The sequence below is a fragment of the Pyxicephalus adspersus genome, chromosome 4 (genome assembly GCF_032062135.1).
Source record: "Pyxicephalus adspersus chromosome 4, UCB_Pads_2.0, whole genome shotgun sequence".
Classification (NCBI taxonomy): domain Eukaryota; kingdom Metazoa; phylum Chordata; class Amphibia; order Anura; family Pyxicephalidae; genus Pyxicephalus; species Pyxicephalus adspersus.
Window position 1 is genome coordinate 147,061,118 of NC_092861.1, and position 21,237 is coordinate 147,082,354.

Consider the following 21,237-nt stretch of genomic DNA (forward strand, 5'->3'; position numbering starts at 1 on the left):
ATAAATACTGGCTAACAATAATAATTTTTTGCCTATGTTCTGCTAGATCGGGCATGGGCAAACCTCAGCCCAATGGGCATGTTTCTCTGGCCCTTTGGGTGTTCCGTGGCTCTGGCCTGTGCCACCCCGAGCAAGGTCACGAGAAGGACCCCGCCAGGGGAGGGTGCATCGGCCAGAGCCGCGGAAAACATCCTCGGATCTGAGCCTGCGATGGGAGAGTGGGCGGGTTTTGTGCAGTGACACAACCCACCCACTCTCCCATCGCAAGCTCAGATGCGCGATGGGAGAGTGGGTGGGGTTATGCCATCATGACATCAAGTCCAGGGGTGTCATGTCATGATGGCATAACCCCGCCCACTCCACCATCGACCTGGCCCTTCTTGGCAAATTTATTTTTCAGCTTGTGGCCCCTAACTAAAAAAGATTGCCCATCCCTGTGCTAGAGGGTTACAAATTACTTGCAATGTCCTACATAAAAATAAATAAATAAAACCCTCCATTTGCTGAATAGCTTCAGTAAATAATTCTAGTGAGTTTCTACAGCTCAGTCAATACTTTTGCTTTTAATGCTGCTGATGGTGGACTGTGTTGTGTAAACACATTTGTCCTACTGTGTCCTTATTGCTTAATCGGAGAGAAATACATCGAGAACATAAAATCCAGTTTGGAAAAACTTCCATGTGGATTAGGAGTTGCGATGTACGGCTCGAGAAAGCCTGAAGGCTGCCAGGCCATTGCCTCAGAGATTCTATAAATATCCATGACTGTATGCGCTCTATAAATACAATCACCTACACAAAGATCTGCTTCAAAAACACACGTAAAGCTTCAAAGATATTCTTCAAAGAGACTGTGCTCTGAGAGAAGAATGAGAAACTGGGAATCTGAAGATATTATCCATACAGGATGATGAAGAGTAGTCATGGGCAGCCTGTGGTAGGTCAGTGAACTACAAATACCAGCGTGACCTGCTAAACAAAAGTCAGATTGTGGCGTGGAATCTAGAAGGACAACATTTGAGAGTCCAGTTCACAAAAAGGATATTGTGGAATTGGAGGGAGTGCAGAGAAAGGCAACTAAACTAACACAAGGAATGGAGGAGCTCAGCTATGGGGAGAGATTAGATCAACTGACTGATATTTTAATGTATTACAGTACACTTGTTGTGATCTACCACAAACAATAGACACCTTCAAAACACATTTTGCCAACAATGTCCTGATGAGTTTCAGTATCAAAACTGAATACATTTTTTGCACCATTTATAATACTACGAAAGTTCCAATATACCTACAGTGATTTATAGGTAGTAACACACCAACAACACAACCTACTCTCCCTTATGGAGACATAAGGGGGATTATGATCACCCTGTATAAATACATACATGGTCCATAAAGGGAACTCTCTTCCCAATTGTTCACTTTAAGATCATTACAAAGCACAAGGGGGCATTCATTATGTCTAATCTCCAGATAAGGAAGGGATTCTTCACTGTAAGGTGTGAAAATGTGGGATCGGCTCCCTCGGGTAGTTTTAGCAACTACTATAGATTGCTTTAAGAAAAAGCTGGATGATTTCTAGAAGCACAGAATATAACTGGAGATTAAAGCTTTAAAGTAAGGATGACAGAGACGTTGATACAGGGAACATCCGATTGCCTCATGAAATCAGGAAGAATTTTTTTCCTATTGTTGGAAAAAATTGTTCCAGTGTTTTTTTGCCTTCCTCTGGATCAATTATGTCCATGGGGTGTTTATATCTAGGATATGTTTTATTTCCCTAGTGGTTGAACTTCATAAACTTAAGGTTTTTTTTTAACCTGATTTACTATGTAACCATGGGATGAAATATGGAGTCCAGTAGCAGGTTTTTGGAGATGGCAAGAAATGAAACCCATCAGCCAAAACATTGACATCAACAGATGAACTAACATTAAAAATCTCCATAAAAATGGCACCTAATGGCACAGAATAGTCAGCTCTAGAATGAAATCTTCTAAGGGGCTTTTACAAAGGCCAGATGACTGGGTCAGAGGTTGGGTGGTGACCCCAGTAGGCTGTGGTTTGTAACTAATAAATGTGGTCCAAGGAAATAGAACTAGCAAAAGTTGTACAGGGTCACGGGCACCCAAGGCTCAATGTGTGTATGTGTGTTAAGTGGGTGTTTATAAACTGCCTGGTCCAACCCCTCAGAAGAGATACCAGAGCATAAATTATTGCCAAACCAAATTCTGGCCATGAGGAAAAAGTTTTAGAACAAAACAGACGATTTTATTGATAAGTATATCAACAGAATTTTATGGAGAAACTGTTTCTTAAAAAGGGAACCATTGTGCAAAGTACAAATCTCCAGGATACAGGGTGTCTGAAGCATAGAAAACTCTGGTATGACCTAATCCTCATTTGTGTCACCTTCCATACAAATAACGCCCAACTTTTCTCCAAGAGCAGCGAAGTTGACTGGCCGTAAATATTAAAGACTTATTGACAACTCCAGAACCAGGTCATAACCAAAACTCAGTTCCACAACTCCAGAAATAGAATTAATGACTTTCATAGAATATTCCAAAACAAGTGGCAACTTCCGAGGTCCACAATTGCCCCATATACAGCACATAAAACTCAATTCTCCCAACTATGACTGGATTAAGGAGACTGCTTTTTGGTTTTATGAAAGATTGAGTTACCAACACAAAGAAGGTTGGCCACCACCATTCTGCACACATACATATATTCCCATGTTGTATGATTCAACCTACCTATAAGGACTACAGAACTCCTGTCCCTTTTATTTTTGCCTAGGCATCCATGTTAATGGATCAGTGTTGTAACTCCAGAATTTTCAAAGCCCTGAACTGAAAATCCTTTTGTGAATATAAACTGCAAGAGTTATAATAACGTCTCCCTACCTTCTCTGTATCTCCAGCTCTTCCTGCGAGGGGCCATTCTGTACTTGCTGCGGTATATGGGAATTCTGACGAGACAACGTTGGACCTAGAAAAGAGATAATATTAATGTTAGAAATGGTTGATATTCACCACTGCACTGAAACAGTCACAACTCACAATGTCATTTATGGTCACATTTTGATGTTTTAAAGTATTGTATTTAAATAAAATAAGTCTTTGCTATTTCAACTTTATAAAAGGTTGTACCTAAAAATTCCCACTGTTTTTGGTCCGATTCAACAGTCACAAATAAGCAGCATGGTGGCCATTGAGGCAGGCATTTAGGAATTTATATACAATGAAGCTAAACTTGGACATGTGAGTTCATCCCAGACAGCTACTGGGCACCAACAGCCAATAATAACAACCGGACACAAGTCTGAAGGAAGGTATGTGGGTGGTATGTTTGGGGTGGGGGGGGGTGTGGTTTAAGGCTAAAACCAACTACAAAATAAAAACAGCAAGGTCAATCACCTAATAAAAACAATAGGGATAGAAAAGGAGAGAAATTTGGACAATATTGGCTTATCCCTTACATTCAGTTTCAGTGACTTTGGTTGCAAAATTTGCCCAAACTTTTTTTTTTTGTATAGAGCTGGGAATGGTCAAATTCTTGTTTGGTTTTCCTATTCATGTTCCATTAGAGTGACTTTCTCTTCTTGAAGGTCCAACAGGAAATGAGGGAGAGTCTACAATATGAGGTACTTGTAAAACCCCTCTAAGGCAGTTATCACATCAGCAAGTAATATGCAAAATGTCCTTTTCCTTCCTGTTGTGGGGTCGACTCAATTTTTGGATTACCCTCTCACTTAGGAGACGATTCAGCACGGCAGTGAGATGCAGTTTTCGCCCGTGAACTCAACCATCCTCCCAATAAAGTGAAAAGGAACTATTTTTGCATACTGCTGTGCCACAATGCAGTGTGGCTCCCAAAATGCATCAAGTTGCTTTAGGCCATGTGGTTGCTTTTTAAAGATTCGCAGCCACAATTGTGTGCAAATCTGGTTAGTTGCAAAGCAGTTTGCCGCTCCCAGGTACACAGAAAACCACTGCAAAGAACAGCCAAATAATTCACCGGATGTGTGAAAGAGCTTCTACAATCCCAGTACCAAAGTCCACCAGGACAAATCAAGATAATGTTATTCACACAACAGGGGAATAGGAAGCACTAACTGACTGAGCTTCTAACCCAACACTGTTCCAAACAAGTACTTTCTAGCTTTAGATACATCAAGAGTCATTTTGTGGTCTGCAGCACATTCAGTATTCAACCAGCTGCATTACATCCGTATACAAAACATTTCTTTTCCGGGGACTTTATCTGCCAGGAGGGCCATAAGGCTTCGTGTACAAGATGGGAAGAATGAAGCTTCCCATACAAAGCAGATGGACATTGAGTTGACAGTGGAATAATCAAATTGGACAGGCAATCGATCTGCCAGCTGTATAGACTAAGGTTTTAGGATAATTTTGGAAACGTGATCTGGAGGGCTGGGAACAAGGTAAAAAATGTGAAGGGGTAGAACCCCTGTAATGTGAAGGCTAATACCCAGAAAAGTTACACGGACACATTACTTCACATGCATCTACGTGAACATAAGGCCGATTTTCACTTCCAATTGGATCAACTTATTATATGTGAATTCAACAGCTGCCCAAGCATAATTCTAGTTTAGGACCAATGATGGAAATCCAATAGGAGGGCTCCCACCTGACCTATGGTTCATCCCATGACTAGAAGGTCCCAACTTTTTGGACCTGCACTAAACAACAACCGGTAAGAAAATGACGGACGCACGACCCAACGCCCATTGTTGACCATCAGAATCTAGCAGAGTATAAAATTTAAGTCATGTTGTTTGATCCTATTTTGTTTATAGTGTATCAGATGTTAACTGATGACCAATTTGCATATAAAATCTATACAGCTGGGAGATTGATTGCCTGTCCAATCTGATTTTTCCATCAGAAAGAATGATCACTATGATCAGATAGGTCTGCAAATTCTGGGAAAAGCAATCATTCAGAACTGCTTAACATTGCTCGGCAGTTAACTCCATGGCTGGTTATATGTAATTAGTGACATTCAAGTTTTTATTACCACTTAGAAATTTGGAACTTCTTGTCAATCTTTTTACTTTTTAACTTATTGTATATTTTTTTCTTTTTTTTAATCACCCAACTTGATCACCTTGGCCTAACACCAATATTGATCATATAGCACAGCAAATTTTGGAGTAGAAAAACCATGTGACCAACTGCCTCTCGTAGGAGCTCACAATCGAATATCCCTTGCATAGCCATAATTATATGCCCTTAACATTAACGAAGGGCAACTTGGTGAAAGAGGGGATGATTTGAAATGTGGTAGGAAACTGAAGTGACTGTAAACCCATGCAAACCCTGAAAGGACATACGACCTCCACGCATATAGAGTCCTGGCCATGACTTGAAATTAGGATCTTAGTGCTGCAAGGTAAGAGTGCTAGCTACATCCTTACTACCATTAAAATGGTTGTCATAGGTGTGGGTACATGATGCTCATTATGAGCCACACTTGTTATAATGCAATAGACGAAACACTAGGGCCCAATCCGATAAATAATCAATTGGGCCCAATCAGAAATCCCGATTCGATTAATGCTACCCCAATACAGGAATAAATCACAGGAACCAGGTGGGTGTGGTGGTAATCCTCCTTTCTAATTGCTACCCCGCTTCTAACACGAACTATTTAGACGTAGTGAAGTTCAGTACTCACAAGCAAAAATATGCGCGTTATCCCGTTTGTGACAACACAAATACTTCCACATGCCATCCTGGGAAGACTGCGGTGACATTTCACGGCCGGCCTCTGATTGCAGGAACAAGACCATGATTCCAGCGATGTCTTTCTACTAAACTGCAGACTGGAGCATGGCGACAGACTGTGCTGGGTATGCCGGTGACTTCTCCACTGCTTCTCCTTGCTGTTTACTCAATGTTGAGACTGAAGTGAGATTGCGGTATGCACTTTCCCCGAATCGCATGAATTATTGATGCTTCTATATCCATAAGGCTTCTATCCCCTCCGCCATCTAAGAGAGGCTAATGTAAATACTGGCCTCGCCGAGCAGGAAGGCATTTCAGCATATTACCAAGCATTACACAGAGTTGGCAATTATTGATTCATTAACCTCCAGCTCAGAGGGCCGGCAATGTCCTTCAGACAGATCCATTAAAAAGGGAGAGAGCCTTACGGTACAGTCAGCATAGGCCCAGGTCCGCTCAGCTGCCGGATGGGTCAAAATAGAATTTGCTTACACCCATTTAAGCAAAACAAATCGATAATGGCAATTGTTAAAATAAGAAGCATTTATGAGCTGGAATAAAACTTATGCAAGAAGATTTATATAAAATATATGAAACCTTTAAAATGGTGAGCATAAAGGGTGTTAAACTCTTAGCAAAGCTGAGTAGGGAAGAATTGAATTTTCCCTTCACGTATGTCCCCAGGGTTTTTAATTTTGCTTGATGGGTTGTCACAAACAAGAAATCTACTTTTAAATCTAGGATCTGCGATATGTTTATTTCCCTAGTGGTTGAACTTGATGAACTTTTTTTCCAACTTGAATTACTATGTAACTATGTAAATAAAATTAAAAAAATGTAATTTGCTGTAAAAAGTATGTCAGTCAATACTAATGTATTAATTATTATCCATTAATACTGATGTCTGATGTTTTGTACTGTATTTGTATTATGTTGCATACAACAATACTAAACTTTTTTATAGTGTATTTTTATAGCGCCAACATAATATGCAGCACTGTACATTAAGTGGGGGTTTCAAATGACAGACAGATACAGACAGTGACACAGGAGGAAAGGAGGAACGCAAACACAAATAGATGCTGCTGAGTATTCCTAATAAATAATTCATTATTGTTTTTGATTGTAAATGCAAGTAGATAAATCGGACTTGGGATCAGTCTCTGTACTGCAAAGCTCAGAGTAGGAGAGGTAGAAGCAGCATAAGGGGCCTATTAGTTCATGTGGAGAGAAGAAGTAGGAGTGAAGGAAAGAGCAAAGTGACAGATGAGCTTATCTCATGATCTTGCTTCCCCCCCCCCCCTTCACTTTCCTATCAAAAAACCCCCAAAAACAATGCCTAGTAATAGGTTTCTTTACAGTGCTCACAGGGACAGGGACAGGGACAGGGACACTAGCTGATGCAAAATACAGCAGCAAAAGGCTCAACCTCTCCCATTCAAATGAATAGGAACAATTTTTTGAGGAACAATGGGAAAAATGTGGTGGGGGGGATGAGGTAAAATCAAGCCAGTGGATGAAAAGAATGCCTCCTGAACATCATTAGAGCCATGTAGCTGGTTGCACCAAGCAGTGTTGACCCCAGAACAATGCAGACATCATCAAATGGAAGCTGGACCGGCCACAGTTCAAAGAACCAGCAACATCTTGAAGAACCCAAGTTTAGAATGGTCAGCTGAGATTTAAAGTCACGTGGCTAAAAAACTAAAATAAGATCCTGATCCAGGTGTTAAAGCTGTATGAATTGAACCCGATGTGTTTACGGTTTTCAGTCATTGTGCTGATGTGAGCCAATTCCCTCCGTGGACACAAACCCTGATCATCGCTGTGCAGGAAGCAGTCATGGTCTTTTGCTGCTATAACCCTTCAAGGTGCCGTGTGCCATGTGTTCAGAGATCACCTTCTTCTTCGGATCTAAAATACTGTGTATCAGTGATTATCTTTTACCTTGCACAGAAAGTGAAGTTCTGCTTTAACAAGATGTTCTGAGCAACAGCCGCTCTCCAAATCTACTGCATGAGACTCTAGAGATTGCAGTGTGAGAATGCTCCGGAAGGACGGCAGTTTCTGAGATGCTGCAAGTTCAGTGAAGAACTATTCCGAAAGGTGAAAATTGTTCCAATCAACATCTTCCCTATTGCAATGTCCAGACACGCAACAAATCTAACCGATCAATCATGTCTGTCTCCTTTGTTTTGAGGAACTCCTGATAACTCAAATACCTTATCAGAGTATCTGGGTACTTCCTATGTATTTATCTGTTGTTCTGTGGGGAAGAAATCCCTACATTTCCTGGCTCTCTCTCGAAGTTTCCAAACAGTGGCACGTATGGGCAAAAAATTGACACTAACTCTCTGCATCCAAAATGAAATAAATGTTGCATATAATTAAGCTGACAGGATTCATAAGTCTACAAAAATCAAAATGAAAGAAATGCCCCTAAGGTAACTCTTGAAAGTAAATTTTGTGGGTTTCCCTGAGATATACACAATATCCCCTTGGGTGTTCCACTTTAATTAGGACTAAAATAATCTATTTTCCATACTGGTTACAGTTTAATTTAAGCATTTCCATTTTTAAGAACATAAAATCCTAAGAAATATTTTGTGTAGCAGCTGTAATATGAGAAGAGGATAAAATAAACCAAATACAATCTGCTCAGCAGTCAGCCCCGGAATTGGCCACCAGAGGGCAGTATGTGAATAGTAAATGGCCCTTCTATGTTGGTTGCACAAACCTGGATACAATTATCAAACTACTACTGTTAGCATTTCCCCCTCTTTCATCTTGTCCTTAAATCCCCTCACTGCATAAGCTGGAGAACACCATCTATCCCAGTTACTGTAATGATTCTCAAAGTTTAAACTTCACATGCCAAAGTGAGATTTACACAACTGTTGCAGAGCTCATTCAATTTGGTTTGTGAAAATGAATGATTTCCATCTTTCCAGAATGCTGGGAGATCATGCAGAACTTTACAGAGTGCATAGACACATACACATCCATTGCTGGCAGAAAAACACTAACAAAATCCATTCCTGATTTACACAAGAATGTTAAATTGAACTTTTACAAATCTGCATGGAGAAATTCCTGACTTGTTATTTAATATACAGCAACAGTGGGGGGAAGTGATGTCTCAGAAGGTAGATTCCATAATTTCCTGAGCCGCATATAATAAAAATAGGATCTCTATCATAACCAGCCACAGTACTTTTCAGTACCTTTAAAATTCAACTTATAAATTCCTAAAATGTTCTAATCAGCAGCAAAAACATTTTTTTAAGAAAGTTTCACTGATCATTATTAAAAAGAAGATTATGTTAAAGGTCTATTGCGGGCAGGAGAAAGCATTTCCTCAGTCTCTTTAGCCTCAGTGATCAGAATGTAACATTTGTAACTTTGCAGCAAATCACAAGGTGAGAGGCTGCAGCAGGGACAGATCTGTGCCAGACATTTGTTGACACAGCCAAACACTGCACAGGCACTAGATTTTACATGCTGGTGTCATCTAGGAGTCCGCATTAGATCAGGGATGATATCTGAACAAAAATGAACCTAGAATGGGCAGAAATCAAAGAAGGGTTACGCTTTAGGCAGTGGGGGTGCCATCAAACAGACTGGGGCTGGATTTGGATTATGGCAGGTTTGCTGTATTAATAGGAGGAAAAATAAAATAAGGGGGAGCATGGGATAACAGCCAGACAGTGCAAAGCTTCAATAAGCATAAGGGGTGGTGGGGTCAGTGTTGATGGGCTTAAGTTAACTTTATACATTTTTCTGTCTCCCAAACAAATCTACGAATACAAAAGCAGCTTGAAGCAGCCCAAATCCACCTCCACGGATTCCAGAATGAACTCAGAAGCACCTCAAGCATGCTGCATTTTGTCCATTGAGCAACACAGGTCCCTACTCTTTCCAGCTATACAATATATAAAGAACTTTTAAAACAGGATAGCAAATAATGTTATGTATGTCTGTTCACAAATCCACTTTGCCACTTTGACTGCTCACCATGGAAGGGCAGAAACAACCTATAAAACCAGTCCAAATCTTAGTAATCCTAAGCAGCTCCTGTCATCATGTGATTCCCAGACACGTTGCGGCAAGCTATGGCACACACCCTTCCAGGCAGGTTTACAAACTGGTATCTCTACTAACAAAAGGCAGGGCTTTTAATATCACTACCGAGAATACAGCTCAGGGACAGGTACTCTTTAATGTGTTGATTGCTAGGAGCAGAGAGGGACAGAGGGGACTTGTTGGCTTCAGCCCATGGCCCGTCTCCATCCAAGCGTGTGTTAAGAGAGACAGCAGAGGTCTTGTAAATATGCATTCCTCTGGCAAAAGCCAGCTCCCCTCCCCGGTGTTGGCAGTCACAGAGCAGAGTACACAAAGCAGCAACAGTGCAGGAACTAGATATACAGTGGGGCATAACTCTGGGTTTAATGTGTCAGTAAACCCAAAAGTTATTTGTATATGATGGGTGTTATGGTGTTTTAATACAAAGCTTTGCAGTATGCAAAAAAACAAAACAAAAAACCCCGATAGAATTTGCATTCTCATTCCTGGTGACAACGCTTTCAGTGTTGCTCTCCCCTCTTCAGTGGTGCCACCCTTCTAAATAAGAGCCAGTGGCTATGGTTTGCTCCAAGTGGCTTGAATTTGGAAGAAAAAGCAGAGCCCAAAACCTACTTAATGTTGGTCAGAAAGAGATCAGGTTTAAGTTCAATGCACCCAGTGTTCTCCCCAGCCCCTTTCAGCTGGGCGCATCACCCGGCACTTTTCAGTAACCACCCGGCTGTTTTTAGGTGGTTACTGAAGAGTTGGGTCACAATACTGGGGCTGCCACCCACCTACAATTTCTTACCACCGGGCTTAAAAACAATTGTGGGTTGAACACTGAATGCACTTTTCAGTGAATTCTCAAGTTTTCGTAAACTGATCCATGGGGAAAGCCCTAAAACTGAACAGCTAAATGTGGTATAAAGAAAAAGATGTCCTAGCTGCAACCTAGCCCTGCCCACCAATGACCTTGCAGGGCACACTACAATTTTGCTAAAGCTAGCCATGGGTAAATAATGGATATTTAAAAGTCAGACACGAACTATAGACTGGTTTTGATATTTGCATCTTATATTAATAGCATAAAGAAGCATTAGGATTAAGATACAAACAAAAGCCAAGTCTGGACTTGTCTTTAATTTTGTAACCATCTTCTACTTCTCACTATTTCCTTCTCAATAGTCCACTCATCATAAGAAGCCAAGTGTCACTCACCTGATTCCTGCGAGTTCAACACCTCCAGGGCATGCATCATGGCACTTGCAAAAACATTGGCATCTTCTTTGCTCCCGAAATTGAGCCCGTAAACTTGCCGCGCATCCCGCCATTGGTGGAAGGTCTGAGTCGCCTGGTTGTACTTCAGCCCCTTAGGAATGGCACAGTTGATCACCACCTTCAGTAGAGAACACAGGAGAGAATGGGGAGTGAGAACTTATTACATAGCAATGATGGCAGCTTAACATGAGTCCAGGAACTGTATAATGCTGTCTTAATATGACAATGACAGCTTAATGAGGATCTGTATGAGGTTAGCTTAAGGAGAGTCTGTACACAGCAATGGTGACGGCTTTACCAGGAGCGGTAAATGCCAGCTTAACATGTGAATAGCACCGTAATTAGAACCTGTATCATGTTAGCTTAAAGAGGACCTGTACAGGCAATAGGAAATCCCCCACCCAATGAGTACACCAACAGCAATAAATGCTCAATATTAAAAAAAATATGGGGTGGGGTGGGCAGACCGTTCTCTGGTCTGGAAAAGAAGAGATCCGTTGCACACTATATCATAAGAAAGGTTCTTTTTTGCCAAGCCTGAAATATGTAATGGATAATAGGGAGGAAAGAAGAAAAAGACGGGCTTTTCCCTAGTGGCTGGCCGCCGACAGGATTTTGTTCACTTTCTATACCACACTATCTATGAATAGATGTATCCTCTGAAGCTTACGCTCTCCTGACATAGGTGCCAGTCTGTGATCATTACCATCCCTTCAGGACTGGTCGTCCCACACTATCCATATAGTCTATCTCTTCTACAGATATAGACGCATATAGCAATTACTACATTACTCTATAATTCATTGGATTTTTCAACAAGTAGCATACTTCTTTAACCACTCTGGATACATCCTTAATCTGTCTCTCAACGGTCTGTTGAGTCATATGCTTGCCTATTTCAAGGACGACTGTAACACCCAATAGGACTTTATCGCCACTAAATTATTTTCATCTATATCCTTATTTGCAATCCTACGATCCAGCGTCATATCTACTTTGGTATCTTTCACCTCATTACAGCGATTACTTTCTCTCACATTAAGTCTTTTGACCTTTATTTTTATTTATATCTACTCAAGTCTCTTGATCCACTGAGGAAGACATTGATTTGGCGAAACGCGTCGGGTAACTTTCAGAGACACTTAGATTTTCTTAGATTAGTACAACTCTTTGATGAACTATGATTTAGTAGATCTTTGATTAACACTTGTTCACATGTATGTTTTATTATTTATCTGCTATCCTCTATACTTATATAGTTCATATGTAATGTAATATGTAACTATGAAGTAATACACATTTAATGCAACATTACCTTATTGATTATTATTTTTATTACACAGTATTTATATAGCGCCATCATATTACGCAGCGCTGTACAGAGACACGGGGGGAACCTGCAAACTCCACGCAGCTAGTGTCCTGGCCGAGATTCGAACCTGGGACCCAGTGCTGCAGAGGCCACAGTGCTAACCACTGAGCCACCGTGGTGCTGCTGATGTCCTGTTTTCCAAAAAAATAACTGAAACAAACGCTTTAATAACATACAAATATGTACAAAAGCCTGTCTTTTTTCTTTCCTCCCTACTGTCCAGTAGGTAGTAGGAAGCTAAAAGATTTACATTTCTTTCCCTCCAGTCAGCTGACCTGACTCTTTTCCAACTGCCGTTAGGCAATACAGCTTGGTCACTCACCCGCCTCTGCCTGTCATTGGACAGGAAGTAGCAGCTCACTGATGAGGTCATCAGTACATTATATATATATATATATATATATATATATATATATATATATATATATATATTATGAAATACTCTAAATTGGCCCCCAACTTCTGCTCTCCCTAGTTTATTTAGTTTTGCAAAAAGCCAATATCCTGACATTAAGATACATTTATTTTTTGCAACCTTTGTAAAGTATTTTTTTTATTAATAAAAAAAAAGTCTGTTCAACTTTATTTAGAGGGGTTAAAAAGCCATCCAATGTGACCATTCATCAGCAAAGTTTCTTAAACATTAACAAAATGTTATCCAGAGTGTGAGCGGTCACCGTGAATAATGTCACCATAATGAACATTTCACAGAGGCCTGCTGGTACACACCAGTTAAAACTGAAAATGAAGCCTTGAAATGTCTGGAGGGAGCACAACCTACCTGCTCAGGGCCTCAGTCATTTATCCAGTCCTTGCTATCTGGCAATCTAATGATTTGGGACACCCCTTTGCTATGGCTCACTTGTCTTTTAAAGGGAATATGTCATGCCAGCTTTAATCAATCACAGCCAAAGGAGTGCTACATTCTGGGACCACCACTGCAGCTCCATTTCATTGGGATCATCCCAGAACCAACAGGATGGGAGTCTTGGGCTATGCCAGGTATAGACCGTCATGACAAGTTACCTTTAACACCAGACATGGTGATGCATTAGATTCCCTTTGGTCATTCATGCAGCTTGCCTGCTGTAGTTAGCAACTGCGCCAGCTCCCCTCCTCGCTTTTCCAACCTTGAACTTACCTTGACCACGTCGTTCACACAGCTGACAAAACACGCGCCTGCCAATATCTACACGTTACACATAGCCGCCTCCCGTCACCGATAACAAAAGGCAGCTCGAAGGTGCCATTCCTACATTTTTTTTTCCAGCAGGCCGCGCTTCTGTAACTCGTTCATGCTGATCTGATAAAACACACTGACAGGCAGCACAAGCAAGCCCAGGTGTTCGTGGAGAACAAAGGGGCTCACCTGTTGCATAAGAAGGAATGCAGCCCTTTTATTCCAAAAATAGAAAAACAAACAATAACCCAAATATTTCTACGCAGCAAACAGATTGACCAAATCAAGGTTGTGATCCAACGTAGGCAAGATACAGTCAATGGATACATCTGCTCTTTAAACATTAGAATGCGTAAAATAATGCAGGACTGGGAAGTTCACCAGGTATTCTCATAATAAAAGCTTGTATGAGATTGTAGCGTTTGTTTTTAAATCTATTTTAAAGTATATGCAAAATTTATTTTAGCCTTGCTATATACAGGTTTCTTAAGGAAATATTATTAGTGAATGTGTTGCTGTTTCTGGTAGGATACCAAAGTAATAATTCAAAATTCACATTTATTGGCCAATTAAAAACCATACAGTCAACATGTTTCAGGGGCATACACACCTTCCTCTTCAGCAAGGTAGGGGTGAGCAGGACTCTGGCAAGGATAGAAACTAGGAAATGCTACCACCTAAAGCTTCCCAATATGAAAAAGAACAGTATAGCAAATGTTTTATTCCTAAATTCTGTCTGGGAGTCAAGGATGAGTTAAATAGTCTTTAAGCTACCTCACCAGAGCCAGTAAACTTTAAAAATTTCAAAAGCAGACCTAAACTCAAAATTTTAACCTTACATAAAAGAGTAGACAATCGTTTTATTTAAAGTAAAAATTTTATTTCTTTCATTAATGGTAGAAAAGATTGGGATCTCATGCATGCGCAGTGAGATTGGCAATCTTTTTATCCCCCATCTATGATATCACGGGTGATGCAGGAAGAAGAAATCAGAAAAAGAGAGGAGACATCAGCGCCCAGTGCCTATTCTGCCCCGGGCCAAAGACAGGTACTGGGACGACGTGGGACCCCAACGAAGAAACCTCCCGGCCGATTCTGCGGGATTTAAGGTAAGTGTTTTTTTTTTTAAATTTGGGTTTAGATTCTCTTTTCTACTGAATATCAAGATCCCGGTGCCTCTTGGATTTTTGCCCTTTTCTAGTTTTCTTTAGACCCAATATATAGCCCAACAGTGCACAAAGCAGGCTGACAACTTCACTAATTGTCAATTGGCATTGTCTGTCTGCAGTATTGTTCCTGGCAGAATAAGACATACAATTTGCATAAGAATAAAAGAATGTAAAGAAAATTTGTATACAGCAAGGATGGATACAACAAATACTAAACAAAGATTTTGGAATTGCATGCACCAGGCTCTCATCCAATATGAAGAACCTACAGGAGAAGTGCAACACCATCAGCTGAGCAGAAGCCTTGCCACAAGCGAAGACACAAGAGGATGTGGCAAATGCACCCCACAGAAAACTCAAGAAGTCACAAACCCAATGGAATTCCCAGCAGCATGCAAATATTGGGTGTGAATGGTCTTTTAAACAAATAAAACACGCATGGTGGAATAGTTGCATGACTCCCCACCGACCCAAAAGTGCACCTATAGAATACAGCACAAGTCTCATGTTCCATTGTTATTATCGCACAATAAAAGGGGGCCCAGACCACTCTGCCGGTTTCCTGACTGTACAAAAAGGCTCCTGCTGGCACATACAATTAGTATAGGAGACTTCTGAAAGAAGCCACAGGAGCTCCCTGTGCGGAACTGCAATTAATCTCCAGGAAATAATCCTTGTGGTTTTTTCTCTGCGTTTTAAAGGTTAATTCCTGCTTGTACCACAACAGCCGCACTGCAATGTTAAAGAAAACCTTTAATCACTATTTAGAGTGACAAACACTAATACTGCAGAGTCTCCTTCCCTCTAACAATTATATACACATGTGGGATAACAGAGGAGGAAGAAAGAAAAAAAAAAATCTATAATATGTACAGCCATGACTCTCTCCATGTACGAGCGGGCATGGACAGTACAGATCCACATGGGTGAGCAATTACTTTTGTGCTTGTCCTGCTACTGACAGAAATTAATTCAGCGTATATGGTTCAGACAATTTGCATTTGATTACACCTACCTGCTTTGAAAATTAAGCCAAAAGGGCCAGACTATCCATAATTTAAAGCAAGACTAAACCCTGTGAAAACGCACAAGTCCAGTCGTATGGCCCGCCATCTTCTTTTTTTTCTGCTGCATCCTGATCTTCGGCCATCTTGATTGGCCGGGCCAGGAGGACATAATTCCGGTGCAGGAGCTCATTCAGGCCCAACACCCACAAAGGAAGCCAGGATTGCCGGGCATGCCTGGCAACAAAGCTGAAAAGCCCAGCAAATTTTAACAGATTGGAGGCGATCTGGCAGGTAAGGGTACTTATTGCAGGAGAGACGTCGCTTGTCCTTTTTTGCAAAAAGAAATCTGCCTGATGCCAATTTTTTTTTAGGGCTAGCAGATACCACATACCTGGTGATCGTGAATCTTCCTGCCGACCACTCGGAAAGTGTTGTTTCCTGTATGGTGATAAATATGGACTCTGCTGAATCCTGTAGAGCCGCCGGCTGGTATCCATTTCTTGTTGGCATCATCGTACACCATTACAGCCGCCCGGGCCTGGCAGATGCTCTGTTCACTGCAAGGACTAAAGAGGAGATGGTTAGTGTAAAAAGGAAACCAATTCTATTTTGTATAATCAAAGAAAAAAAAAACATTTATTTTAAAAGGACAGTGCAAACACATATGTTTTGACTATTATACTAACCTCCCTATAAAAAGAGTAAAGAAGGCTTTTTAGAAAAGAATTCTGTAGTTTGTGTCACTGCCCCACCCCAAGACCATCAACACCACTGGAGATGGTGGTCCCAAGAACCAAGAACGTAAAAAAACTACCCAGGACAAATCAGCAGGTCTGCTCTAAAATACCCCCCATGCCTTTCCTTAATTCACCCCACCGTCTTGCTCAAAGGCAGAAGCCAAAGGGAAAAAAAAGTAACACTGCAGAGTACAGAGGAGCATGCAACACCTCAAGCAACCAATGGCTGAACAGAGCAAAAGGAAGGCATAAGCCTTCTCCTAGATTGTAAGCTCTTCTGGGCAGGGTCCTCTCCTCCTCCTGTGTCACTGTCTGTTATCTGTCTGTCATTTGCAACCCCTATTTATTGTTCAGCGCTGCATAATAAGTCAGCACTATATAAATACTGTTTAATATTAATAATCTGCAAGGTCTGTGTTAAGTGAACAGCATACACTGCCAATTATTTATTGTTATACAGTATTTATATAGCGCCATCATATTACGCAGCGCTGTACAAAGTCCATAGTCGTGTCACTAACTGTCCCTCAAAGGAGCTAACAATCTAATGTCTCTACTATAGTCATATGTCATTAATGTAGTCTAAGGTCAATTTTTTCAGGGGGAAGCCTATTAACCTAACTGCATGTTTTTTGGAATGTGAGAGGAAACCGGAGTACCCGGAGGAAACCCACACAAACACAGGGAGAACCTGCAAACTCCATGCAGATAGTGTCCTGGCTGTGATTCGAATCTAGGACCCAGCGCTGCAAAGGCTGGAGTGCTAACCACTGAGCCACCGTGCTGCCACTATGGAAGCCTGCAATCATCTTTCATCTCCTGTGTGACTACAGACCATAGAGATAAGATTTGGATACTTGCTGATCTGAAAACTAATTTGGAGGCTTTACAAGGAACACATACTAGCTTCAGTGCGTATTATATATCTGCTTGTTGTTTAAAAACACTGCTTTACCAGATGCCACTGCTAAGGAGGTGACAAATCTGACATTTCGGCTTGTTTTTAAGTGACAAAACCTTGTGGCTTCCCACTCGTGAAGCAACAGGACACCGCAGTCCCACAAATGTGTCATGTCACAAAAGGATCTAATAACCACAACCGACAACCACAGGTGCATGCACCGAACAGCCGTAGAATGAGCACTGAAGGGGAAGTTATATGTATATAAATTTTTTTTTATAATCCCACATAAGGAGAAAATATACATATTTGCCTAATAAACAGCCAGCATTGCTTCCTGGTCATACTGTGGCAACGCTCAAAGGATAAGGATGCTAAGGACAAAATTAGAAGCATCAGTATGCATTGGTTTACCTGGCTAGAAACCATCAACTGATAAAAAAAAAAAAAAAAAAAAAATTATATATGAATTGCTCATAGGCCAAAAAAGGTTTATTTACACTTAATTTACCTATGAATTGTGCATCAAAAATGTAGAATGAACCAGATCCTATGAGAACATAATCAAGACCTTTGAAAAAGTCTATACGGGCTGCTCTGTATTCCTTAGGATCATGCTGCAGAAAGCAAGACTAGCCTAGGCATCGGGGGTGTAAGATGAGTTGGTAAAAATTAAACTTTCTTCTTTACTGGAAGCTTTTTACCCAGACCTAACTTGCAAACCTAACCTTGAAAGAATGACAGCTCAGCTGGTTGCCAATTGAAGGTATCTGTCAATGAGAGAGGAGGTATAGGACAAGTAGCGGGGCGTTGTGCTGTAGAATGTTATGTAGGTTACAAGTATGACACATTGTAAGTATAGATACAGCTAAGACATTTCAGCTTTGGATACAAAAGGAACAATATGTTCTTTTTAAGATTTATTTTGCTGAAAACTGACCGGGAAAAGGCTGCTGTGATCCCTAGAGAGCCAGAGTTCCCCTTTAACACTTCAAGCCTTTGTTTTGGAAGGGAAAGCCACCTGTAGGATTATGAGTCACAAACCCAGTGTACATTGGAGAGAACTAGGGACTCGCCCACAGAAATGTCAATGCAGACTGAGATCTATGTTTAATACACGGTTATTAATAACACTCCGCTATGCACGCTTTCCAAAACGCACAGAAAGCAGCTCAAACATGCCGTGCATGCCCAATAGAGGCCTCCGAAGAATCCTAACATCAGAGAATGAACAAAAATGTCTGCATGTTTCTTGAAGGGTTGGACTGCTGGGTGAGGCTTTGTCAAATTCAAAAAACAATGTCCTTTGTTTTACTAAATTACCATTAAAAACCCGGCTGAACTTTTAGGTATCGGCTGAATACGCTCCAGGTGCAGCAAAACAAAAAGGTGCTCACAATCAAGTTTTCTTTATAAATCAGCCACAGCCTTAGTTGGAAAAAAAAGCCTATCCCATGCCTGCATGCTGCAGAGAAGCTGTGAAAGCAAAGGTTTTTCTGCAGACACCCTTGCCAAGTCAAACTTAAAGATCTGCAACCAACATAGCTCAAGCTCCCTACTTATGGGAGATCTCCAGCTCAGACTCAGCAAGAGGTGTGTTGAACTGTTACAGGGGTGTTCTTCAACACAGAGTGCAGGGGGCGATCTATGCAGCATGAAAAGACTTGTTTCCATTTTTTTTCCTTGCTCAGGCTTTGCTTCCTCCTTTGCATTACTACAGAAAGGTTTTGCTTTACTGCTGCTTCTCACAATAAAAGTCTATGGGTCTGCTGACACATTTAAAACATCGCCATATGCTGGTGATTATGCCACACTGCAGTTTACGTCCTTGCTGTGCCCACCTGCAGTTATTATTCTTATTAATATTAATAAAGAGGATTAATAAAGAGGATTTATATAGCCCCAACATATTACGCAGCGGAGTACATTAAATAAGGGTTACAAATGACAGACGAATACAGACAATGTGAAAAGGTCACCAAGAACCTCAAAAGGTTGTGTCCTCATGCCCTGGACAGACACCCGATTGCTTATTACTGTTTGGAAAGATCAGTTATCCGTTTTCTGCACTTTGTCTATATATTAAAACTCCTATCCAAGCCTGAGCTGCTTACAATCCTGCATGCATGCATACTCCATTACTGTCCATCAGCCTGAAGACTTGCACCATTCATGCATCTGCTCCTTGTTTGGCAACACAAGACGTCCATTAATGTCACACCGTACGGCTAAAAACAAACCTAAGAGTAATTGCACTGGGCGACGGAGAGCTCCCCCTACAGGCTTATCTACATCTCTCCAATCACTTTAAAATTTGAAACCAATTTAAGAAAATGGAACAATGTACTCTACCAAACACAAGCCAACACTACACCTTCTACCGAACATGAAGTTACAGGTAATCATGAAACAAAGCCGCATGGAAGAACCTCATTATCACAAAATCTAGGTGCACTTTTGTCCTCTATTACAATGACATTTATTTTATTTATGGTGAAGTCAAGGTAACCTTGAGAACAGGAAAAGTGAACATGAAAAATTTAAACGTCTTTGCCCTCTGTAGTTGTTCCCTCATTATATTCTGGACGCAGGTGCCGAGAGCTGAATGTTACAAAGGACAATGGAGTTGGAAGAACAAAGTGATACAATGTGAAGGTACAATCTCCCAACAATGAGGTGTATACAAATGTCTGTGCTCACGAGTCTCGCCCTGCCAGCCCCGGCTTGCTCACCTGACGGTACGATAATTTCCTATGAGGGTGCAAGTAGCTACAAGAGTGATGACTGTGCAGCTGTGCCACAACCAACCTGTCTATACAGGCGCGAGCATCACACAATTATTACACTGAATACAGGGGAAATGACACACAACAGTCATGATGAAACAATGGCAAATCATTGCTAACAGGACAAACAGTTAAAGATGAAAAGGCAGATTTCTGATTCTTTCGCTGATGAGGGTTTTGGTGCATTTTGGAATAATCATCTTTAAGAGACACCCTCAATTTACCCGTAACTTCAAAGCTCCCCTTAGGGAACACATCTTTCTAGTGATCCCATTCCAGTGAAGGAAGTGAAAGAAGTTCAAAAGTGAGCAGCAGGGGACAATGGCAGAGAGCTTGGCCCCAGCAAATGATCACCACACCTCAGCACTGTCACATTTCAGGAGGTCACATGCCACAAATGGGCAAAGGTTACTTTAAGGTAGAGTCTATGAAAAATAAATAAATTAAAAAAAAATGTAAATTGTAAAAAGCAAGCAACCCAATGAAGCAAAGCTTTCACTGTTCCATTGAAAAGGCCTGAGGCTTACTGCCATCCACACCTGCAATCTCCTTCTTTCAGCTGTGCACCATTCTATAAGTGGTGCATCCCACTGCAGAGAATGAAGCACACTCATCAATAGTTCCCCCATCTACATTCAGGTTTCACAACACTGCAGAGGTGGGTGGAGTCAGGAACCGCTGGCTTGCAGATCCACATGCTGAAGATCAGGGGGTTCCCAGCACACAAGGCAAGTAAATTCACACAGCAGGCTGGTATGGTGTCTACAAGCAAAGCCAGGATGAAACAAGAGCTTTTCATCTGAACGTCCTTGACAAGGAACAATGAGCATTGTTTTTTTTTTATTTTGCCTACAATTTTAAAACTGCTGAAAAAAAAATTATATATATATATATATATATATTTTTTTTTTTATATGCAGAGTGTGTCTCCTTTAAGTGTTCGCAGACAGAAGCTTAACAGGGCCATGTTTAAACAGAAAGCTC

The 21,237-nt window shown here is 41.0% G+C and overlaps 1 protein-coding gene across 3 annotated transcripts in view; it reads right to left on the reverse strand.

The window, feature by feature from the left end:
- Positions 1 to 21,237, reverse strand: part of ENAH (ENAH actin regulator) — a 52,612-nt gene that overhangs the window by 12,751 nt on the left and 18,624 nt on the right. For all 3 annotated transcript variants that reach the window (XM_072409920.1, XM_072409919.1, XM_072409918.1), the window contains exons 2-4: positions 16,221 to 16,386; positions 11,042 to 11,219; positions 2,912 to 2,996 (exon numbers count right to left, since the gene is read on the reverse strand). In XM_072409920.1, the coding sequence (XP_072266021.1) occupies positions 2,912 to 2,996; positions 11,042 to 11,219; positions 16,221 to 16,386 (429 nt within the window). The remainder of the gene's footprint in view (positions 1 to 2,911; positions 2,997 to 11,041; positions 11,220 to 16,220; positions 16,387 to 21,237) is intronic.